The 18,117-nt window shown below is 40.5% G+C and overlaps 2 protein-coding genes, 1 long non-coding RNA gene and 1 pseudogene across 5 annotated transcripts; 3 read left to right on the top strand and 1 right to left on the bottom strand.

The window, feature by feature from the left end:
* The first annotated feature begins 116 nt into the window (after positions 1-116).
* On the top strand, positions 117-12,952 carry LOC149042862 (uncharacterized). 2 transcript variants are annotated; one of them, XR_016188376.1, is made up of 5 exons: positions 117-313; positions 396-427; positions 1,420-1,958; positions 2,510-2,622; positions 3,589-3,727. It is a non-coding gene; the product is annotated as an uncharacterized LOC149042862 (long non-coding RNA). The 2 variants fall into 2 exon arrangements; XR_016188375.1 differs by lacking the exons at positions 1,420-1,958; positions 2,510-2,622; positions 3,589-3,727 and adding an exon at positions 12,688-12,952.
* On the top strand, positions 3,827-7,410 carry LOC149042864 (uncharacterized; annotated as a pseudogene). Its single transcript, XR_016188370.1, has 2 exons — positions 3,827-3,980; positions 5,635-7,410. The product of XR_016188370.1 is annotated as an uncharacterized LOC149042864 (transcript).
* LOC149042863 (putative skeletal organic matrix protein 5) lies at positions 8,866-11,237 on the top strand. Its single transcript, XM_089212088.1, has 2 exons — positions 8,866-9,176; positions 10,392-11,237. The coding sequence occupies exons 1-2, from the start codon at positions 9,141-9,143 to the stop codon at positions 10,776-10,778; spliced, it is 423 nt and encodes a 140-aa protein (XP_089068214.1). The 5' UTR covers positions 8,866-9,140; the 3' UTR covers positions 10,779-11,237.
* Positions 12,953-16,417: 3,465 nt separating the features above from the next.
* On the bottom strand, positions 16,418-17,196 carry LOC149042861 (uncharacterized). Its single transcript, XM_089212086.1, has 2 exons — positions 16,950-17,196; positions 16,418-16,838 (listed from the first exon to the last, which is right to left on the bottom strand). Exons 1-2 carry the CDS (start codon positions 17,122-17,124, stop codon positions 16,564-16,566), a joined length of 450 nt encoding a protein of 149 aa, XP_089068212.1. The 5' UTR covers positions 17,125-17,196; the 3' UTR covers positions 16,418-16,563.
* Between the last annotated feature and the right edge of the window lie 921 nt (positions 17,197-18,117).

Here is an 18,117-nt window from a genome sequence, read left to right as displayed (position 1 = left end):
AAATCAAGTTGTGGTCTCGATGCAGTTTTGAAAGATTTTGGAAATCAAAAAAAGTTCAAAAACAAAACATGATCGAAACCATGATTTAGAATAATTGACGGATGTACTAGCTTCGAAACTGGTATAACTAGTTCGAAAAGAAGAACTGAAGCATACATGCACGAGCTGCCGATCTAGGAACAACATGGAGCCGTAGAAGGAAACAGACGTCTCATGACAAAGGATACTGGCCAACGTAACGAGGCAACTGATCATGCTCAGAACAAACAATCAGGCCGATTACCAGAGGAAACTTACGGTTTTAGAGTGCTGGGTATTATTGCCTATTTCATTTCTACTGTTTTTCTTTTGATGTTGGGTGTTCGTCTGCTAATGCTATGTTGGGATTTCGACAGGAGATGTGGCTGCTCAAGATCCCTGAGCAAAGGTCAGTTTGCAAACTTTTCATATTGATTTGTTTTTCGCTGGATTAAAATATTTTGAAAGTCTTGAAATTTTTTTAGTACTATTTTCTCTGCCGTGCATTGATTATTTGTTTTACTTGTATTGTTTCTTCCTTAAATTCATATACTTATCCTACGAATTATGAGCGAATTTTTTTTACAAGTCTTCCTTTCACATTAAGAATGGAAGTTTGCTTTTTATAGAACGAGCCAGAGCATCCTGACAGATGAAATGAATCATTGACGTTCGTTTTTTGCGATGGTGTCACGCAATAACATGTCACTCGAAAGGAGGCTCGGTTACCAATACGCTCTTATTTTCTTTCCTTCTTATCCCCTATTTTTTATTTCCGGGAAAAAGTTTTAAATCCAGAATTTAAAACTACCGTTGTTTGCATTTTTTAAGCGCGATACCAATCATGCGTCACCCTAGACTACTAAGTGAATTAGGTATATGTTACTACAGCATAGAGGAAATTTCACTGAATTAATTTTTAACGACGTTAAAAAAATGTGATATCCTATTTTGTAAATTGTGACGGCTTGCAGGGTAGACAGGTGCGGGAGTGGAAAAATTAAATTGGGAGTAGCTTTCTAAAATACTCAGCGCTAAAAAAATAAATTAGATTAGGCACAGTTTCTAACCATATAATGAGCATCGCGCCATAAATTTTCCAAAGCAAACTAAAATGGTGTTTTCGTTTGGCCGCCGATTTTTTTAAGAGGTGAGCGTACCAAATGGAAATCAATTGCTCCTTTCAAAGATTAGTTGGGGGATGCTGCTCCCAAGATAAGCGAAGTCGAGTTGCAGGAAAAGCGTCTCTTATAGTCCCTCTGCGCTTATGTGAGAAAGGCATCTCAGCACACAAACAGGCTGTGGGCGTGAATGATGTTGAATCGGAAGTCGATCTCATTTTAGCACGGGCATCGATATTCACGTTGCCTTCCAATATTTCGGACATTTCTATCTGCCCAGCCCATCGCTCCTCTTTGGCCATTGGATGGCGAAGAGGCTCGCAACTGTGCCGTGTTCCATCCGAATTATCGAGGCATGCCAAGGAAGGGAAATCACGAAAGGGTGACCGTGGTATAAACAAAGCGCTTTCGAAGGCAATCCTTCGACGCACGGGAATATTCCTCCCTGTTGGGTCTGGTAAGTCTTTGTAATGTTGTTAACTTACAATAGGACGCTATGACAAACAGGACAAGAAGTTGCTAGTAAAAACAAAATTGGCACATTTAAATTAGTACTACCACTGAAGCACACATTTAACCAGCCATTTAATTTTGTAGTGTGAGCTAGTTGAATCAAATTATTTTTTAACAGTGTGTTTTTTTTTTTTGTTAACTTCTTGTCGCCAAAAACTAATACACCTCTTTCCTTATCTCACCATGCGGCCTGGGACCGAGATATTTATTTTGGTCAGAGTGATGGATAGATTTAGGGGACGTTGTTGCGTTGTTGCGTTGTTGGTGCGAGGGGACGAGCAGGTGATTTGAAAAGCGAAAGAGAGGGTAGGATTAAAAAGCTGTTTTTGTCTCTGTCAAGAGACGATTTTACAGTTCTGTGATATTTAACCAGGCCTCTGTATGAAAGCGAGGTTTGTGTTGACCTTGACACGATAGAGATAAAAAACTGGTTAGCATAACAATTTTGCCCGTAATAGCGAATGTCCGTAATAGCGAGGTGTCCGCAAAGCGAGAGTTTACTGTAAATGGTTCTGCCCCAACACTGTACAAATATTTGGACTGTTGTTTCCGTGTGCAAACGAGAGATGAAGCAAAGAAGAACGCCGGGAAGCAAAAGAGTTGCAGTTTTAGATGTTAAAAAGCGATTGAAGCTGTTGCAGGCTCCAGTCCTTCTAATGAAGTTACATTTATTTGGGAATGATTACTTGTATGCGTGAGCTTGCCTCACCGTGGGGCATTTTCCACATTTTCAAAATCAAAAGACAAATGCCCCGGGGGATGAGCGGGCTTGGAATTGACTGAGCCATTAGTATTGATAAATTAGTCTTACTTTACGAACAGTTCGATTATAATTTATAATTTTTTTGTGTGTGTAGGAATTTGTCGTGACTGCAGGACGGCCATTGTTCCGGATACCAAGATAACGGTTACAGAAGCCTGTAGCTCAAGCATAGCTGGCATTGCAAAAGGAATTGAAAATGTTTCTTTGGTGAGCCACTTTAGTGACAGGTCGTAGTAGTTTCAGTAGTTTTCACATGTATTTTCGCGGTGAAAGGGCATTATCAATTGCGATTTTAAGAAAATTTGTGATTAAACATGACCTGTTTTCTGATAGACACGCACTTGTGTAGACTTGCCTAAACTTTCTATGGGTTGTATCTTATTTGATCACGTTGAGATTTCAACGCAAGGAGTTATCCACCAGTTTCGTTTGTTTGGCAAAACAATCTCCATCATTTATGAATAGCGCTATCAATATTAAATAATTACATTCAAGCCGATGCACGACATTGGAAGTCAATTCATGTAAGTTCAGACTTCCTACTTGTGCTGGCCTCCATCTCGTTTTTTCTATTACTTCTCACCGTGCCTGATGTTTCAGAATTTGAGCGCCAGTGTAGCCCAGTCAAATCAAGCATTTGGAATTAAACACGCTATGATTTTCTACCGAGTTACATACTTATGTTTTCTTATTTCTCTGAGAAAAACAGAAACGCAAAGTAATACTAACAATAAACACCCGCATACAAGAACACGTGGATTAAGAACATCAGGCTAAAAATTGGGCAATTAAACACCATTTATATACTGAAGAACAAATTCAGCCTGAAAAATAAACATGTTCTTTATGTTTAAAAAAGAAAAAGGATACCAGAAAAAGAAAGCTAGTCTAGAAAAACTAAGAAAATTCGTGTTCACTTATATCATCGATAGTATTTATTTACTTTTAATTTGAATTTTTTTTTTAGTGCGAGTAATGAAACATTGTATGCTAATTACACCTCTAGTGAGTATAATGTATACTATTTCTGAAAAAATTTTAAGAACAATTTAATAACGCTTTCAGGCTGATTTCCACTAAACACCCATTAAACAAAAACACGATCAGTCAGAAGCCCGAAATCAATCTTCTTATATTCAGGTGTTTACTGTACACGCGTGGTTACATTTGTAGGACGAGGGGGAGGATTACGCTGGTGTTCCTCACAGTACTCCCATAACACTAGGAGGAAGTTTCTACATTCCTGAAAGTGACGACACATGCACTTCTTTTGAAGTAACGTTCGATGATCTTCGCGGTGCACAGGCAGAACACAAACCTGCTGACGCCCTTAACGAGTATTTGCAATCCTGAGATACCAGTCCAGTCCGTTCTAGGCTTAACACTCTGTGGGAGATCGCAAGTCAGAGAACAAAGCGTTACTACATACAAAAAGCTGGACAAGGTGTGACCGCCATAATGGAAGATATCGCGTCCAAAAGTCCTGCTGAGTTGTTCCAGGCAATGTGTTCCTCGTAAGCTATCCAAAGAAATTTATTATGTCGCCGTTTGATTATTCGATGAAGGTAGCCGATATTTTTTACTTCCCCCTATGTTCAATGGGTGGACGCTTCTATTCGTTCAGAGTCGAACGAGTTTGCTGATTTTGGATTGGTCGTTCTGATAAAAAGAATAGACGGCGAGAGACTGTTTATGGTCTTTGAACCCTATCCAGACCAGGGGGGGGGGGGAGTGCCCGCGCTGACTTTGAGCATCTATAACTTTTTCAATAATCAACCAAACGCTGCCAAACTTGACAACTTTATCTAAAATTTATCTGGAAATAATTTGGTATGACAGGTTATCGTTTCGGGAACTTAAGGTTGCCATGGTAATGTCATTGACAGGTATCTTTTCTAAATTTGTAATTTTTGTGTTTTTAGTAATGGAAATTAGGTTTAATGTAGTTATTTTCACCTTTTTAGGCCTTTTTGGCAACCTTTTAAAGCAAGAGAGGATAATTTTATCCTCTCTTGTTTAAAGTTTTTAAGGACTTTTCAGTAATTTGTGGCGGTTTTCTGAGGTTTTTAAAAAAGTTTGAAATCCAGGATGGCGGATGGCAACTGTTTGGACATTATGTCATAATTGTCACAAGACATGACGTCATCATACCACGTGACGTATACCAAAAGATAAATGTTCAGACATACTATATACCCTCTAAGTTTCATTGTCATTGCTCAAATATTCTGGAAGTTACGGTGGGGGGGGGGAGGGGCGAATCCGCACCCCCGGTCTGAATAGAGTTAAGAATGTTAAAATTACGAAATTAAGGGAGGAATCTAGGAGGGAATAGGGCAGCTTCACCCCTCGCCGCCGCTTGCTGGCTGTTTCTCAATTCGTATTAATGTTATCACGTCGCAGGCTAGGAAACGAAATAGACTGCTAGCAGTTAAAAATCCAGAAAAAAGTCTGAGCTGGGAGGCCCGGTACCCAAACGCCATTGTCATAGAGCCTGGAAATAGAAGGCGATGGTCACAAATGATACGAAACATGCGGCAAAGGAAAAACCATTCCGTATCTTAATCCTTTTTTTTTTTTTTGCAGAAATAGTGTTTTTCTTAGATTTAAGGTAAAATTTATTATTTATTACTTTACTAAACATCGGAGTGCAAGCTCAATTATCCACCAACGAAAATGCTGTTCATCGAGTGATTTTGCCTTTCAAAGATCAAAAGTCAGCTGACGCAGTGAAAAGGCAATTATCAGATCTAAGCAAAAAAATAGATCACACTCTTCAACCTGTGTTCAAGAGTCGCAAAATATGTGAAGGCCTCGAGATCTGCGAGCCCAAACCACCTATAATTAGCCAATAATGCGTTGTGTACAATTGTAAATATGATTTGTGTGATGCAGAGTATGTCGGTTGCACCAACCGAAAATTAGCCGAGTCCGTCGGGCTGCTCTGAAGATCGAAAAAAAGATGGCCTAATTTAAAAAAATCTTAAACAACGTATTTCACGCACTTTATTGCGAATTGATGGATGACTTTGCGGCACACTAGCTTTTAAACAATGGAATAAATTAATACAAAGAGAACTGTTGTTTGCCACTGATTCAATTTTTCAGAAGTTGGATATTTGTCAAATAACTACCCTGATTGCTGTACTGAAAGTAATTGTACTGATCGAAATACCTCCTGCACTAAAAATCCGAATATTCTGTGGCTTAAATTCACAGGTGCATGTGTCTCAAAGCTCGTCAGTGCCCGATCATTGCAGACCGTTTACCTTAAGCGACCCCAAGGATCCTGCATATCAGTCTGTCTGCGAGCATGACCACAATGACGCATGTGACCGCTGCGACCTTCTATCTGAGACTTTACTTCAACTTGAGGCACGCCTGGCGGCGCAGACTGAAAATCTATCATCTGTGGAAAAGGAAGATCTTCTCTTCAGGGTGAAGCAAGCCAAGAAAGCAATCTGGGCTTGGAAGTCACACCTTCTTCGGTCTGTCAAGCAAGATTCTGCTCGAGTGGAGCTTTTGGAGCAACTAGATGAAACTTCAGTGCTGCTGGTGCAAGATTGGGCCATGAAATATTTGCCCAGAAAGTATAGAGAGAGCCAGACCGACTGGTTTGGGAAACGTGGTATCCCCTGGCATGTGACAGTAGCGACAAAGCGCGAAGGGGATGAGATGCAAATGCTTACATTTGTACACCTTTTTAAACCGTGCAATCAAGACAACTGTGCTGTACTCGCAGTGATGGCAGATGTTATACAGCAGCTCAAGATCACAGTACCCAATCTAGCGTCCGTGTATTATCGGCAGGACAATGCCGGATGTTATCACTGTGAAGCAACCATTGTGTGCGCAAGAGTCCTCGGCGAGCAGTTTGGCGTATCCATAAAGCGCCTTGATTTCTCGGATCCCCAAGGGGAAAAGGGCCTTGCGATAGAAAGGCTGCTACGATCAAATCACATATGAGAGTTCACCTAAATTCTGGCAGCGATATTGAGACTCCCGCTCAGATGTCTGATGCAATTCTTTCCTCCGGGGGAGTGTCCGCGGTTAACGTTACTCTGTGTGAATCAGCCACACCTCTTGAGCAATCTTTGAAGGTCGAAGGTGTGAGTTTGATTAACAATGTTGAGTATAACGGTGAGGGAATTCGCGTGTGGAAGGCGTACGGTGTTGGCCCTGGGAAACTTTTAAAGTTGGAGAATCCACCGTTGTCGGAGCTTCCATCACTCACAAGTACTCAAACACATTCCAGTACCTTCACTTCAGTCGAGGCAAGAAGAAAAACGTACATCCTCAAGTTCATGAGGATCAAGTAGACCAAGAGGCTAACGCTGAATTCGTAGAAAATCTGACAGGTGTAGAAGAAGGACTTTTTGTTTGTCCTGAGGAGAGCTGCATACGGACATTCCTAAGGTATTCTTCAATGCAGCAACACTTAGGTTTTGGTGAACACGAACGAGCTCTAGAGCGCGAGACCTTAACAGACAGAGCTGTTAAGGTGTATGGAGAGAATCTGAAGGGACAGACCCCTTCAGTACCAGAGGTTATTGCAAACAGTAGACCTGACATCATACCAGATTCGTGCAGAAAAGTACCAATGGGCTGGGCACTAAGGGCTGGTGCCCCACGAAAGAGATTTACTTCCAGCCAGAAGGCCTATCTTACTGCCAAATTTAAACTGGGGGAACAATCAGGACAGAAAGCAGACCCTGCATCAGTTGCACGTGCGATGGTAAGCGCCAAAGATGCGAGTAATAACCGCCTGTTTACAAGCGACAATTTCCTTACAGCAAATCAAATAGCTGCCTTCTTTTCCCGACTGGCTGCGAAAAAGACCCTCTAGGATGACGAGGAACTGTCTGATGACGACTTGGAGGCCGCTGCAAGTGAAGCAAGAATCCAAGAGCTGTCGAATGCGGCTTTAAACGAACTGGCGCTTAGACACCCTATCACATATGATGCGTACAATCTTTTTGAAATGGCAGCAAAGTCCAAGTTAAAGAGCTTTTCCATTTCAGTGCTGAAGGATATTTGCTTATTTTTTAGCATTGATATCAGCGATATCTCCGTTCATCGTAAGCAGCCTTACGTGAGCAAGATCGAAGCCCTTTCTTTTAACTGTACCTGTCAGCAGTGACGAACTACATGTAGCTTGAATATTGGTTTCATTGACCAGGAAAACACCTAAAGTATATGACACTGTATTCTTTTCAGTTCTTTCTTTCTTTCTTTCTTTCTTTTTTTGCTTTATAAAACCCATTCAGTTAGCTGGTATGAAGGAACTTCCTGATTTCTTGAATCTCCGAGGGTACGCCACCTCTGTCTTGTCGAGAATTCGGGATCTCAAAGAATAGCCGATTAATTGTTCGATTGAGGGACGGGAAACAACACTTTCCGAGTTCGAGTTGAGAAAACTGTCAAGTTTCTAGCGATGGCCATCATCATCGTAGCAATCAAGGTACAAAATCGAAAGGTTTAAATTGATGAGCACGCTATCGTAAGGAAAATTTAGAAAAAAAAAAACAACAACAAAAACAAAAAACAGAGATTGTGTAAGTCCAAAGTTTTAAAAAATGTAATTGTAATGACCTACAGTCAGGCGATATCAAATAACACGTAATGTCTCGCGGCCTGATACAAGCGGCCGACTTTGTGACTCGAAGATTTACGTTTTTAGTGAAGTTTACCGTTCAAAGTGCTTAGATAAAGCACGAAATTGTTAGTCTGTTGTTCTGTTTACATAGTCGGTAGAATTTTTCCAGTGTCATTAGAAAAGAACGCCTCACCGTGGAACCTGTCTGCCTGCCACTGAAGGTCATGGTAGACCTTATCGATCCACTTGGGACACGTAGGTGATGTATATAATCACGGAGCACTAGACAATTAAATTCCAGTTGTTTTAGTTAACTGGGAAGTTCGTCATTTGAGAGGTTACGCATGACGTTTGTTTTTCCCGCGAACGTCAAAAATTCAATTTCTGTCGTCTGTCTTTAGGCGTGTGTACACGGAATTAAGTAGGTTTGTGTTTGTCATGAATGTGTTATTTTATTTTATTTTTTGTGCAGGATTTTTTTTAAGAATTCCATAAATAGGTAACAAAATGAAAGGCAAGCTTGCGTTTGCCGTTTGCCGTTAAACGTCATGCTTAAAGTGCCTATTGATAAAAATAATCTTTGCAAGCGCGAAGTCGTGGAAATAGAGTCGATAACAACGCATGTATAGTCAGTACCAGGGGGTGACTAAATTTACGAAAACGTCAAAAAGTAGTTTTTCAGAATGGCACTGATTCAAAACACTCAAAAGAGATCTACAGCGTTTTTAAAGTGAATTCGCGCAGGTTTTTCTTTAAAACATAACACTGACTAAGAAATAAATATTAGTTGGCCCTGCACTCGGTGCAGACGAATGCCTGTCTGGGTGTCCTGTGCACGTTTAGCGTGATTGCGTGACAAACATGAAGGATGACACACGACTTCGTTGGTGAACATCGTTGTGCCATTTGGGGAGCCAAACGTTTCTTAACTGAAACTGTAAGCAATCAAAGCATCTTGGTTTATCGTGCAAAAAAGACTTTTGTATATACTGGAGTTGTATGGAAGCAGAAATAAGTCAAGAGTTGCGATGGTCTGCGATGATTTATGACCAGCTTCGAGTATTGTAAATGGTCAAGCCGGACGTTGTAAACACTTTTCAAGTGAACATGGCGATTTGAAACAAAAATAATGGACACATCACTCCTTAATCACTGGTTTCAGAAGGTAAGGGTAACATATTGAGTTTCTGATAAAGCACAGCTCAAAGCGGTAAGATTTTGCAGAAATTATGGCTTCGATAATAAAAGAATAATTGGATTATCTGCGGTTGTTTACACGGCGGCGTTGCGATTTGCACGAAATAGATCGGGCTATTTCTTCGCAGTAATTAAGAGCCCCAAATTAATTTTTATATCCTTGAAAAGAACATCGTTTCCAATTTTCAGAAATGCTCATCTCAAGTGATTCCGAGTATACCGAATAGGAAAAATTTTTATTGAAAAACTGCTCCAAAATGAAATTTTTAATCAATCAAATTTTGGCGATTTTTAAATATTCGCCAATAATTCATAGTTATGTCAATGATCCCGTTATTAGATTCAAATCATTTGTTAATACCTCGTATACAAATAGATAATATTCGGAAAGACTTGCTTTCTTTTGCGTTTTTGAAGAATAACGTTTTTGTTGCCCTACTCGTCGGCTTCATTTCGGCCACTGTTATGGCGGTTGGGGCTCGATACAGTGTTCGGTGATTTTCTAGAAAACAAAAACAGTTCTGAACAAAAAAATTATACCACGTTTATAGACTTACCCTAAGGTATCTTTGAGCGAAGTATGAAGGTAGGGCTTTTTCTGGGCATGTGCCACATTTTTTTGATTTCACGCGGTCTCCAAAAAAATTCTCTCTTAATCTATTTTTGTTTTCAACAGACAAGACCCTGCAGAAAACTCATGCTTTCTATGTAACTTCCTCAGGGAAGGATAAATTAACCAAACATACAATAAAAATGGTAATGCTTTGAGTTTTCCTTCGTTTGATTTACGGTGTGTGTTTACATATTGCATTTGACTTTTCGGGTGCTGAGATTAGGCAATTTGATTACGTGCGACCGAAATGCATGAATGTCATGTATTTTAAAATACATGTTTAAACGCGAAAATTACAATTTTCTCGATTGTAAAAATCGAGGAAAAAAGCTTTTTAAAGAAAAACTCCTGTGTTTCACTTGTCAAGTTGCTACCGGTTGACAGTCTGTTATCGGACAGTTTGTTATCAAATATATCAGTCAGGCATAAGGCGTCAACATACCTCCCTGATACACGTTTGACCCTAATCGATGCAGCCGACCACTCTTCAAAGTTTTGTGGCATAATTTGCTAGCTCTATTTCTAAAAATTTTCACGATCAAGTCTTCCTTTTTCTCCTCGCTTCATTAGGACACATTCCATTACAATTACGAGCTCTGGAGTAACAAGCATGAATTCAGCAGTGACACGGGCTTGACGGAACTTGATGATCAAGAGACAAAGTTACCGACTTACTGGAAAACAAAATTTTCCAAGATCTGCTTTGGTATGGAAATCGGACACCAAATCAACTTTATCGAAATCAGGAAGGTAGCTGACTATCTATATTCTTTGATCTCAAATGGGAAATATCAGCAAACCTCACTCGGCCGAGTTAGATGGAAGATGCTGATTGGTGTCATGGCTTCCCTGGAAGATAACTGTAACAACGAAGGGTTTAACGTTTCCCCGAAGGCAAGAATCGGAAAAGAAACAGTTCATCGAAATGTAGATTACAAGCACAAACTGCTGAATTAGAATAACATGGAAATCTGAAAGGAAACAGACATCTCCTGAAAAAGGAAACTGGCGAATCTTACGCGGCAACTGATGATTCTCAGTGCGAGCAAACACGCCGATTACCAGGGGTAACTGACACTTTCAGGTTGCTAGCGATTATTGCTTGTTTCATTTCTATCGTTTCCTTTTTGTTGGTGAGTGGTCGTCTCCACCAAGGATGCGGCTGAGTGGTGGTCAGTTTCCAAACTTATTACGTTGATTTTTTTTTGTTATCCGCTGAGGTCACGGTTTCAAATACGTTGAAGTTCTTGACTTGTTTGGTTCTCTTTGCCATGCATCGGAAAATTCATATAACTTGCATTGCTTCCTCTTCAAATTGGTGTATACCGGCAGGAATCTCGTGTTTCCAACATAAGTTCTAACCATACAATGAAAAAGATTTGCTTTTTTCCTTCGTTTAATTAAAAAGTGTAAGACTATTTGAGTAAATGCGACCGAAATGTATAGAAATCATGATTACCACTTACTATATAAAAACCAATCCTGTGTTCTGATTGGCTACTAGAGAGGGCAAGATGGCCTATGTTGCTCGCGTGGGATTGCCCGTCTTGATACTGCGCAAGAAAGACAGCAGCGGTAGAAAACAATTAAATTAAAGAATACATAAACGGCTCTCGTGGATTCGTTGTGCGCAAAACACCGTTGGCTTTCTTTTCCCGCCCTCGAAAAAAGCCTAGGCTTGTTTGGTCAAGATGCCTGGATATAAGCCACATCTCTTTTTTTTCCGTTTCCATGGGCCGAGACAAAGTCGAGGTCCATACAAACGCAAAAAAAAGGTTAAAAAAGGACAAAAAAAGAAATTTTAATAACAATAATAATCAGCCTGCGTAAAATGTGGTAAACGTTAGGGTTACTCTTGAAAAAAGTTAACCATTAAAATTTTTCCTGCTTTCGATGTGTTGAAAGTGTCAAAATCTTAGACTGTTCTGCGTCTTGTCTTGTGGCCAATGCAGAAAACAGAAAATTACCCCATTTAAACCAAAGAGCAGCTCGATTTGGATTTACCCTTGTTGCTTGACTCTAATGGTGAAAGGAAGCGAGTACATACATCCATAGGATGTCGATCGTTTCGCCAATGTTCGCTTCGCAAGTGTCTCTAGTCAGTTCGCAAACGTGTAGAAGTAAAAAAAATATATATATATATATTAAAGTCCACATGGCAACCAGGTGGACAATTAGACATGGTTTGATGCTACTCTGGTTTACAGATTTAATGAATGTAACCGAAGAAGTTACAGTTCAAAGACCTAACGTTTCAACACGCCTGTCTAGTGCCTTCATCAGGAAGTGTCGAAACGTCGGGTCTATGAACTGTAACTTCTTCGGTTACATTCACAAAATCTGTAAACCAGAGTAGCACCAAACCGTGTAGAAGTCAGTTTGCAGATGTTTAGAGGTCAGTTTGCAAACGTTATAAACATTTATATGTGTAGAGGTCAGTTCACTCACTTTGTAGATTTGAGATGTTAACGTTTAAGCTTATAGACTTACTCTCTAGCTTAAGTCATACAGTCTTATGGTTGATTTCACTCTATCTCAGCGTTTGCGTGCTGCATCTACCGATATGAAACGGGTTAGTTACGACTAGAATATCTTTCTAGTCGTAACTTTTTGCGTCGCCTCAGCGGCATATAGGGTAGGTTTAGTATTTTGGCGAGATCAAACGAGCCTGATCTACCATCGAATCATAGCTGTTATTTGCAAATCTAGCATACACATAGCGACAGATTAATAGACGGGTTATCCTACGAATCGACATCACAGAAAGCCTTGACTATCAGGACTCTATTACAATGAGCGCAACTAATATGCAACTTAACAGAGAGCTTGTCTAACAAGAACAAATAACTTGACCCTGCTTTTTCAGAAAACAACTACAACGACGACTTCATTCTACGGAACACCCATCGATCTACAACAACAACCTAAACAAACTTCACCGCAACTTCTACGACTATGGCAACTTTACCATACATAAGGGACATGTCTGAGAACGTCTGATGCATCCTAAAATCATTCAATATCTGCGTCGCCTACAAACCGATCACCACACTAAGTCAGTTACTAACAAACGTTAAAAAACAAAGACAAACCGAGGGATAGACAGGGAGCGGTTTATAAGATCAATTGCTCTGGCTATCAAACTTCCTACTTCGAAGAGATGACAAAAACCTCACAACGAGACTGACTGAACACAAGCTAGCGGCGAGAACAGATAAAATGCATGATATGATGAAGGAGGATGATGAAGGGCACATTACGCACGTGGATACTAATACCAGCGTTGATAAGGTGAGTTAAGCTTTGGCAATATTGGCAAAGTAAGATAGCAGATGTTGAAAAGTAAAAGCGCCCTATTGATAATGCTGGTTACGAAAACAAAGTAACCTTCATACGTAAAAGTAAAAATTTATGCTTATTGTGCGCGGTGTTGATGTCTTAGTTTATGGGCTTCTTAGTATCGATAGGTTTAACGTATATCGTAAAGATGTATTTCGCTTGCAATCGTGCATGCGCATTACCGTCTCCCTTTCTCTTCTAATTACTTACATAATGGCTGTAATTTTGCCTCCACTACACAACCGAACCCGCTAAACAACACTTGGAGGCATGGGCGCGTCGGTCAGCCAGGCCCATGCTAGATAGTAAAAGAAAGGGCTTGAGCTCAGAGGGACAGAGATTTAGAGACTTCAAGCCTACTAGATGGCTAGTCTTTGACATAATTCTGAACTTCTGAAAAAGCCGGAGAAGGCGAGGAAGAACATAACTAAGCTTCCTAATTGCAAAAGATTGCCAAAGTCAGTCCTTTCAACTAGTTGTTTGAGATGGGTCGCCTCGAGGGGTTCTTTCCCATGAGAGGCTGGTTGGCTAACAAGACGAAGAGCTCCCACCTTCGCAGAGAAAACGGCCGATGGTGTGTAGGGTAGGAGAATCCACTCTTGCAACCTGATGCAGCCACTTGAAAGCGTAAAAAATGCAGTTGACGGCAGACGCCGACTTTGATGACTGTAGAAGAAACTGCAGGTAGAGGGCACAATCCACGGGCCCGACAGGGAAAGCAGGAACAACCAACACGCCTTTTTCGATTTCTGCTCATCTGTCGAAGGCCCTAAAATAGTTTTCCGATGTCCCAGACGCCCTCGAAGCAAGTACCCGTAAGCCTGAGCTTTCGCTTCGGCTGGTTGACCTGACAGCCGTCGAAGATTCCAGAAGACCAAAACCCAAAGGAGGAGATATCTAAGACGTCTGCAGCAAAAGGTCTCCATCTGCTGAAAACCCTCGTGTAGGTGATCGAAGGTTCCGGATGCTCAGGAGGCTAACGCAGTGAATTTCCAATTTCTCCGTCAACGAGGCAACTTCACGTGAGACTGGTTGGCACGAGGACCAGAAATCTGTATAAGAATATCTAGGGAGAAAACACCAAACTATATAAAAGAAAACGAGAGACAAAAAAAGAGCACATGTGACAACATATGATAATAAATATATACAAGGACATACCGAGTCCGGATCATACAAGGCTGACAAGTCCTTGTATGCACATAGCTGACAATCATCGAACATGAACCCTTAATCGTAATCTTATGAAGCTGCAAAACGGCAGACCCCTCAAAGGTGCATCTTAAGGGGCTCTAGCCCGTACTGTAAAACAAAATTCAACAACTTTTAAGTCTTACTGAATACAACAAGCAGACCCACCAAGGGTGCATCTCAAGGGCCTCGGGCTCGTAATGTAAAACAAAAGTCGACAACTTTTAACTGTAACTGAATGTAACAAGCAGACCCACCAAGGGATCATCTTGAGGGCCTCTATCCCGCACTGTAAAACAATAATCACAACTTTTAACCTTAACTGAATACAACAAGCTGACCCCTCAAGGGTGAATCTCAAGGGGCCTCTAGCCCGTGTTTCCAAAGCGCAGTAATCATAAAAAGGTGCAGGAACACGAAATAATACTGGTCAATACTGATGGCTCTAATGAGATAACATCGATGAATATCAAGAGCTATTTTCTGTATAGCTGGAACTTTAGAACTAATGTTCTGATTATCTGTGTACTAGACGCCAGTCTGCGCCTCGAGGGAGTCTATAAACGCTTGTAAAGACAGTGAAAAGGCAAGAAGCTCACGAAATGCGGAGCTCCGAGAGCTCTCAAAATCTGACCAATTCGGGTGAAAGATTTTGTCCTCGAACTGAATAACTTCCGCAGGCTGAATTAGACACATCTGAGTATACAATTTGCGTTGGTTTGCGCTTCACGGGCCACAAAGGCACACCGCTGATGGTAGCAAGATTGTCTTTCCAAAAGTTTAATTAATTTATGCATTCAGGCGCTAGAGAGACAAGAGAATTCCAATTTAACAATGGCAAAGGTATTTCTGGTCATAAGCCTAGTTACGTTCCCGACTCAGTTCCCAAGCAAAGTAGTTTTACCGCTCACATTGGCGAGCTTCCGAACCTGAAAAGGGGGTCCTCCGACCCCAAAAGAAGCAATGAATCCTCTGTCAGAGATTGAATTCCGCTATCCGTCGCGGAGATGAGGCATTCTTAGGTGCTAATAACAGTTCCGAGCCAGATGATATTTTGGGCTGGATCCCAAATGGATTTATCTTCATTAGGAAGAAAATCGGACTTCAACAAATTAACGTGAACCGCCAAACTGATGCGCGACGCTGTTGGCCAAAACTACGCGTAACGAAACGCTTCTAAGCCCTGGCCGCCCGAACCTCCGCTCTGCATATCTTCTTCCCGTCTTCTTCGTCGTGCGCCAGGTCATGATGCTTATCCTCAAGACAGTTTTCTAGCCAGAAATCATCGGTCGTTTCTTAGGCGCAGGGCCTCTTAAATAATCTGCCGTCGGAGTTTCCTCTTTCGGACCACGCAAATTCTGGTAATTTCACGTTGTAATTTTGCAGAGGACGGCTAAGAAATGTACACAGTTTTAAAAGGCACGTGCTGAGCTATTCATTAGAGCTACTCAAGGAGTGAGTGGGACAATCGGTTGCTTTTGCAGCAGCTTACTTCCTTATGTCTCCACATTTGAAGACAAATATTTTTATTGATGGGGGAGGAGGAGTAGCCTCAGTTGTTTTTAAAAATAGAGGGGTGGCACCTGATTTTTTAAGACCCAGATTTTTTTTACACCATATTTTTTCCCCCGAACGACGACAACATTTTGAGTCACAGATCATCAGGATTTTAATTAAATGCTATAAAACCATATATGTATGTATTCCTTATAAAATTATCTTTCCAAAAAGCTGTGTTTTTATGTAATTAATAACAATTTGAGCCTTTCAGGGTAAGCACAGTACTTGCTCACTGTTTGCGATGAACCCTAAAAGATGAAAACACTGTCATATTTCATCATGGAAAAGATCCCTGCCTGGTTTAGTTTTATGTTAACCAGATTTTGCAATTTCTAAGGAACAGAATGCAAAAAACCCCTTGTGAATATCATAAAAAGAACAGAAATTATGCATTTTTTTGTAATTTCGATCCGGCTCCAAAATGTCAAGCCTTTCAACAACAAACCTGATCTGAAATCTAATAACAGGCAAAGGAGTTTAGAAAAAACCCTTCCATTTGTTCAAAAGGTATATCAAAAGCACAAAACAGTTCAGTGTTCTGAATACAATAAAATAAAAATTCTGAATACAATAAAATTCCCTGAAATTCACAAGCCAGTTGCAATCAGTTCTTGCTAAAAGTTGCAGAGACTAAACTCTCGATTTCAAATGTTCAGAAGAAGACAATGTTGTTTGTGTAAATGCAAAGTACATGTCCAGCAGTCTTTACTACCGCCAGTAAATAGGTGATGTATGCCATTTTTTCTGGATCAGCATTGCGTGGTTGTCTTCTGTTTTGGCGAACACGGCGAGATCCTCGAGGAACCCCCCTGAAGCGCAGTCTTTGCCCTCGTCTTACACGCGCACCTCTTCCTCGACCACGAGTACTTGTAGGACTCACACTACGATCACGTCCGCCATTATCACTGACTTCTTCATTGCTAACATCTGCATGTTTATAAAAAGAAATTCACAGAAGAAGACAAAGAAAAACGAAGTGAAATTATTCGTAAATGACAAATATTTTTCTCCAAATGTAAACAAAGAGCACAAACCTACCAGAACCATCGCTATTTTCGATGAATTCACTCTCACTTTCGCTTGAATCGCCATTGTTTTCGCTTTCTGACACATCTGGTAAGTCTTCCTCGCTTTCATCATCGAAATCACTGACTTCTTCATCATTTACAACTCTCTCCAGAACCTCTTCCAAAGTAAAATACCGCGCCGCCATCTTTAAATCGCCAGCAGTATTCACACAAGAAAATATCGAAGAAAAAACTGTGTCTTGCGAACAGGAATTCGCCAGGAAATGACTCGATAAGAGGCATAACATTTCAACGTATCCAATAATAAGCTTTTTACTTCAATCCCAGAATGCCAGTCGAAGTAAGCCCACATTTTGAAGACCACGTGTTGAATCGTACAAATTTGTACGATTGGGTCTTAAAGGGTTAAAAAAAAAAAAGAAAAGAAAAAAAAAACCACACGGTGGCTTACATACAATAAAAGAGTATATCCTCAGTGATTGATGTGACGCGCGCTAGTGGTAGACAAGTATAAATAGATACGTTGTTTTGTTGTACATCTACATCCAAGAATGTTATTGAAACACATTGTCACAGCAATTTAACTAATCGGACGCATTTGTAATTATTGCCCACACCAGCTGCTTGAAGTTGTAAAGTGCTTTACTACAATAAATTGTAAGTACTGACCTTGTAAGAGCACAACTTTGCAATATGGCAGTATAGAGAGAAAAAGATTGGTTAATGACATTTTCCAGAATTTTGCTATGAGATACTGTTGACCTGTGACTCGAATCACTTGGCATATAAAATTTGGTTACGTTGCTACCTATTAGGTTTGATGGGAGCAAAGCCTATCCGCTGACGCTGGGTACCGAAACGCAATCAGTTTATTGTCACATAGGACGCCTTGGTCATTGCGGCGATGGCAGTTGGACTTTAATTATTAAGATTAATGGTACTACGGACGGTCACAAGTTATTGCAATCAATAGTCATACCCCTGAATTATCAAGCAATAAAATGTAATCCAGAAGAAGGTGTTTTTTTCCTTGTTTGTTTCGTTTTTTTAAAATTTTTATTGCTCTTTCTGTTTGTTTGTGTTTATTACTCTGAACTGATTCATTCTTACTTACTGTTTAGTCACAGGGAGTGACTGTTTTGCGATGAATGGGTGATTCAACCACTTCCATAGTTAAT

The sequence above is a fragment of the Pocillopora damicornis genome, chromosome 7 (genome assembly GCF_964200805.1).
Source record: "Pocillopora damicornis chromosome 7, jaPocDami1.2, whole genome shotgun sequence".
Lineage (NCBI taxonomy): Eukaryota > Metazoa > Cnidaria > Anthozoa > Scleractinia > Pocilloporidae > Pocillopora > Pocillopora damicornis.
Note: the sequence above shows the minus strand (reverse complement) of the source record. Positions and strands in the feature narration are given on the sequence as shown.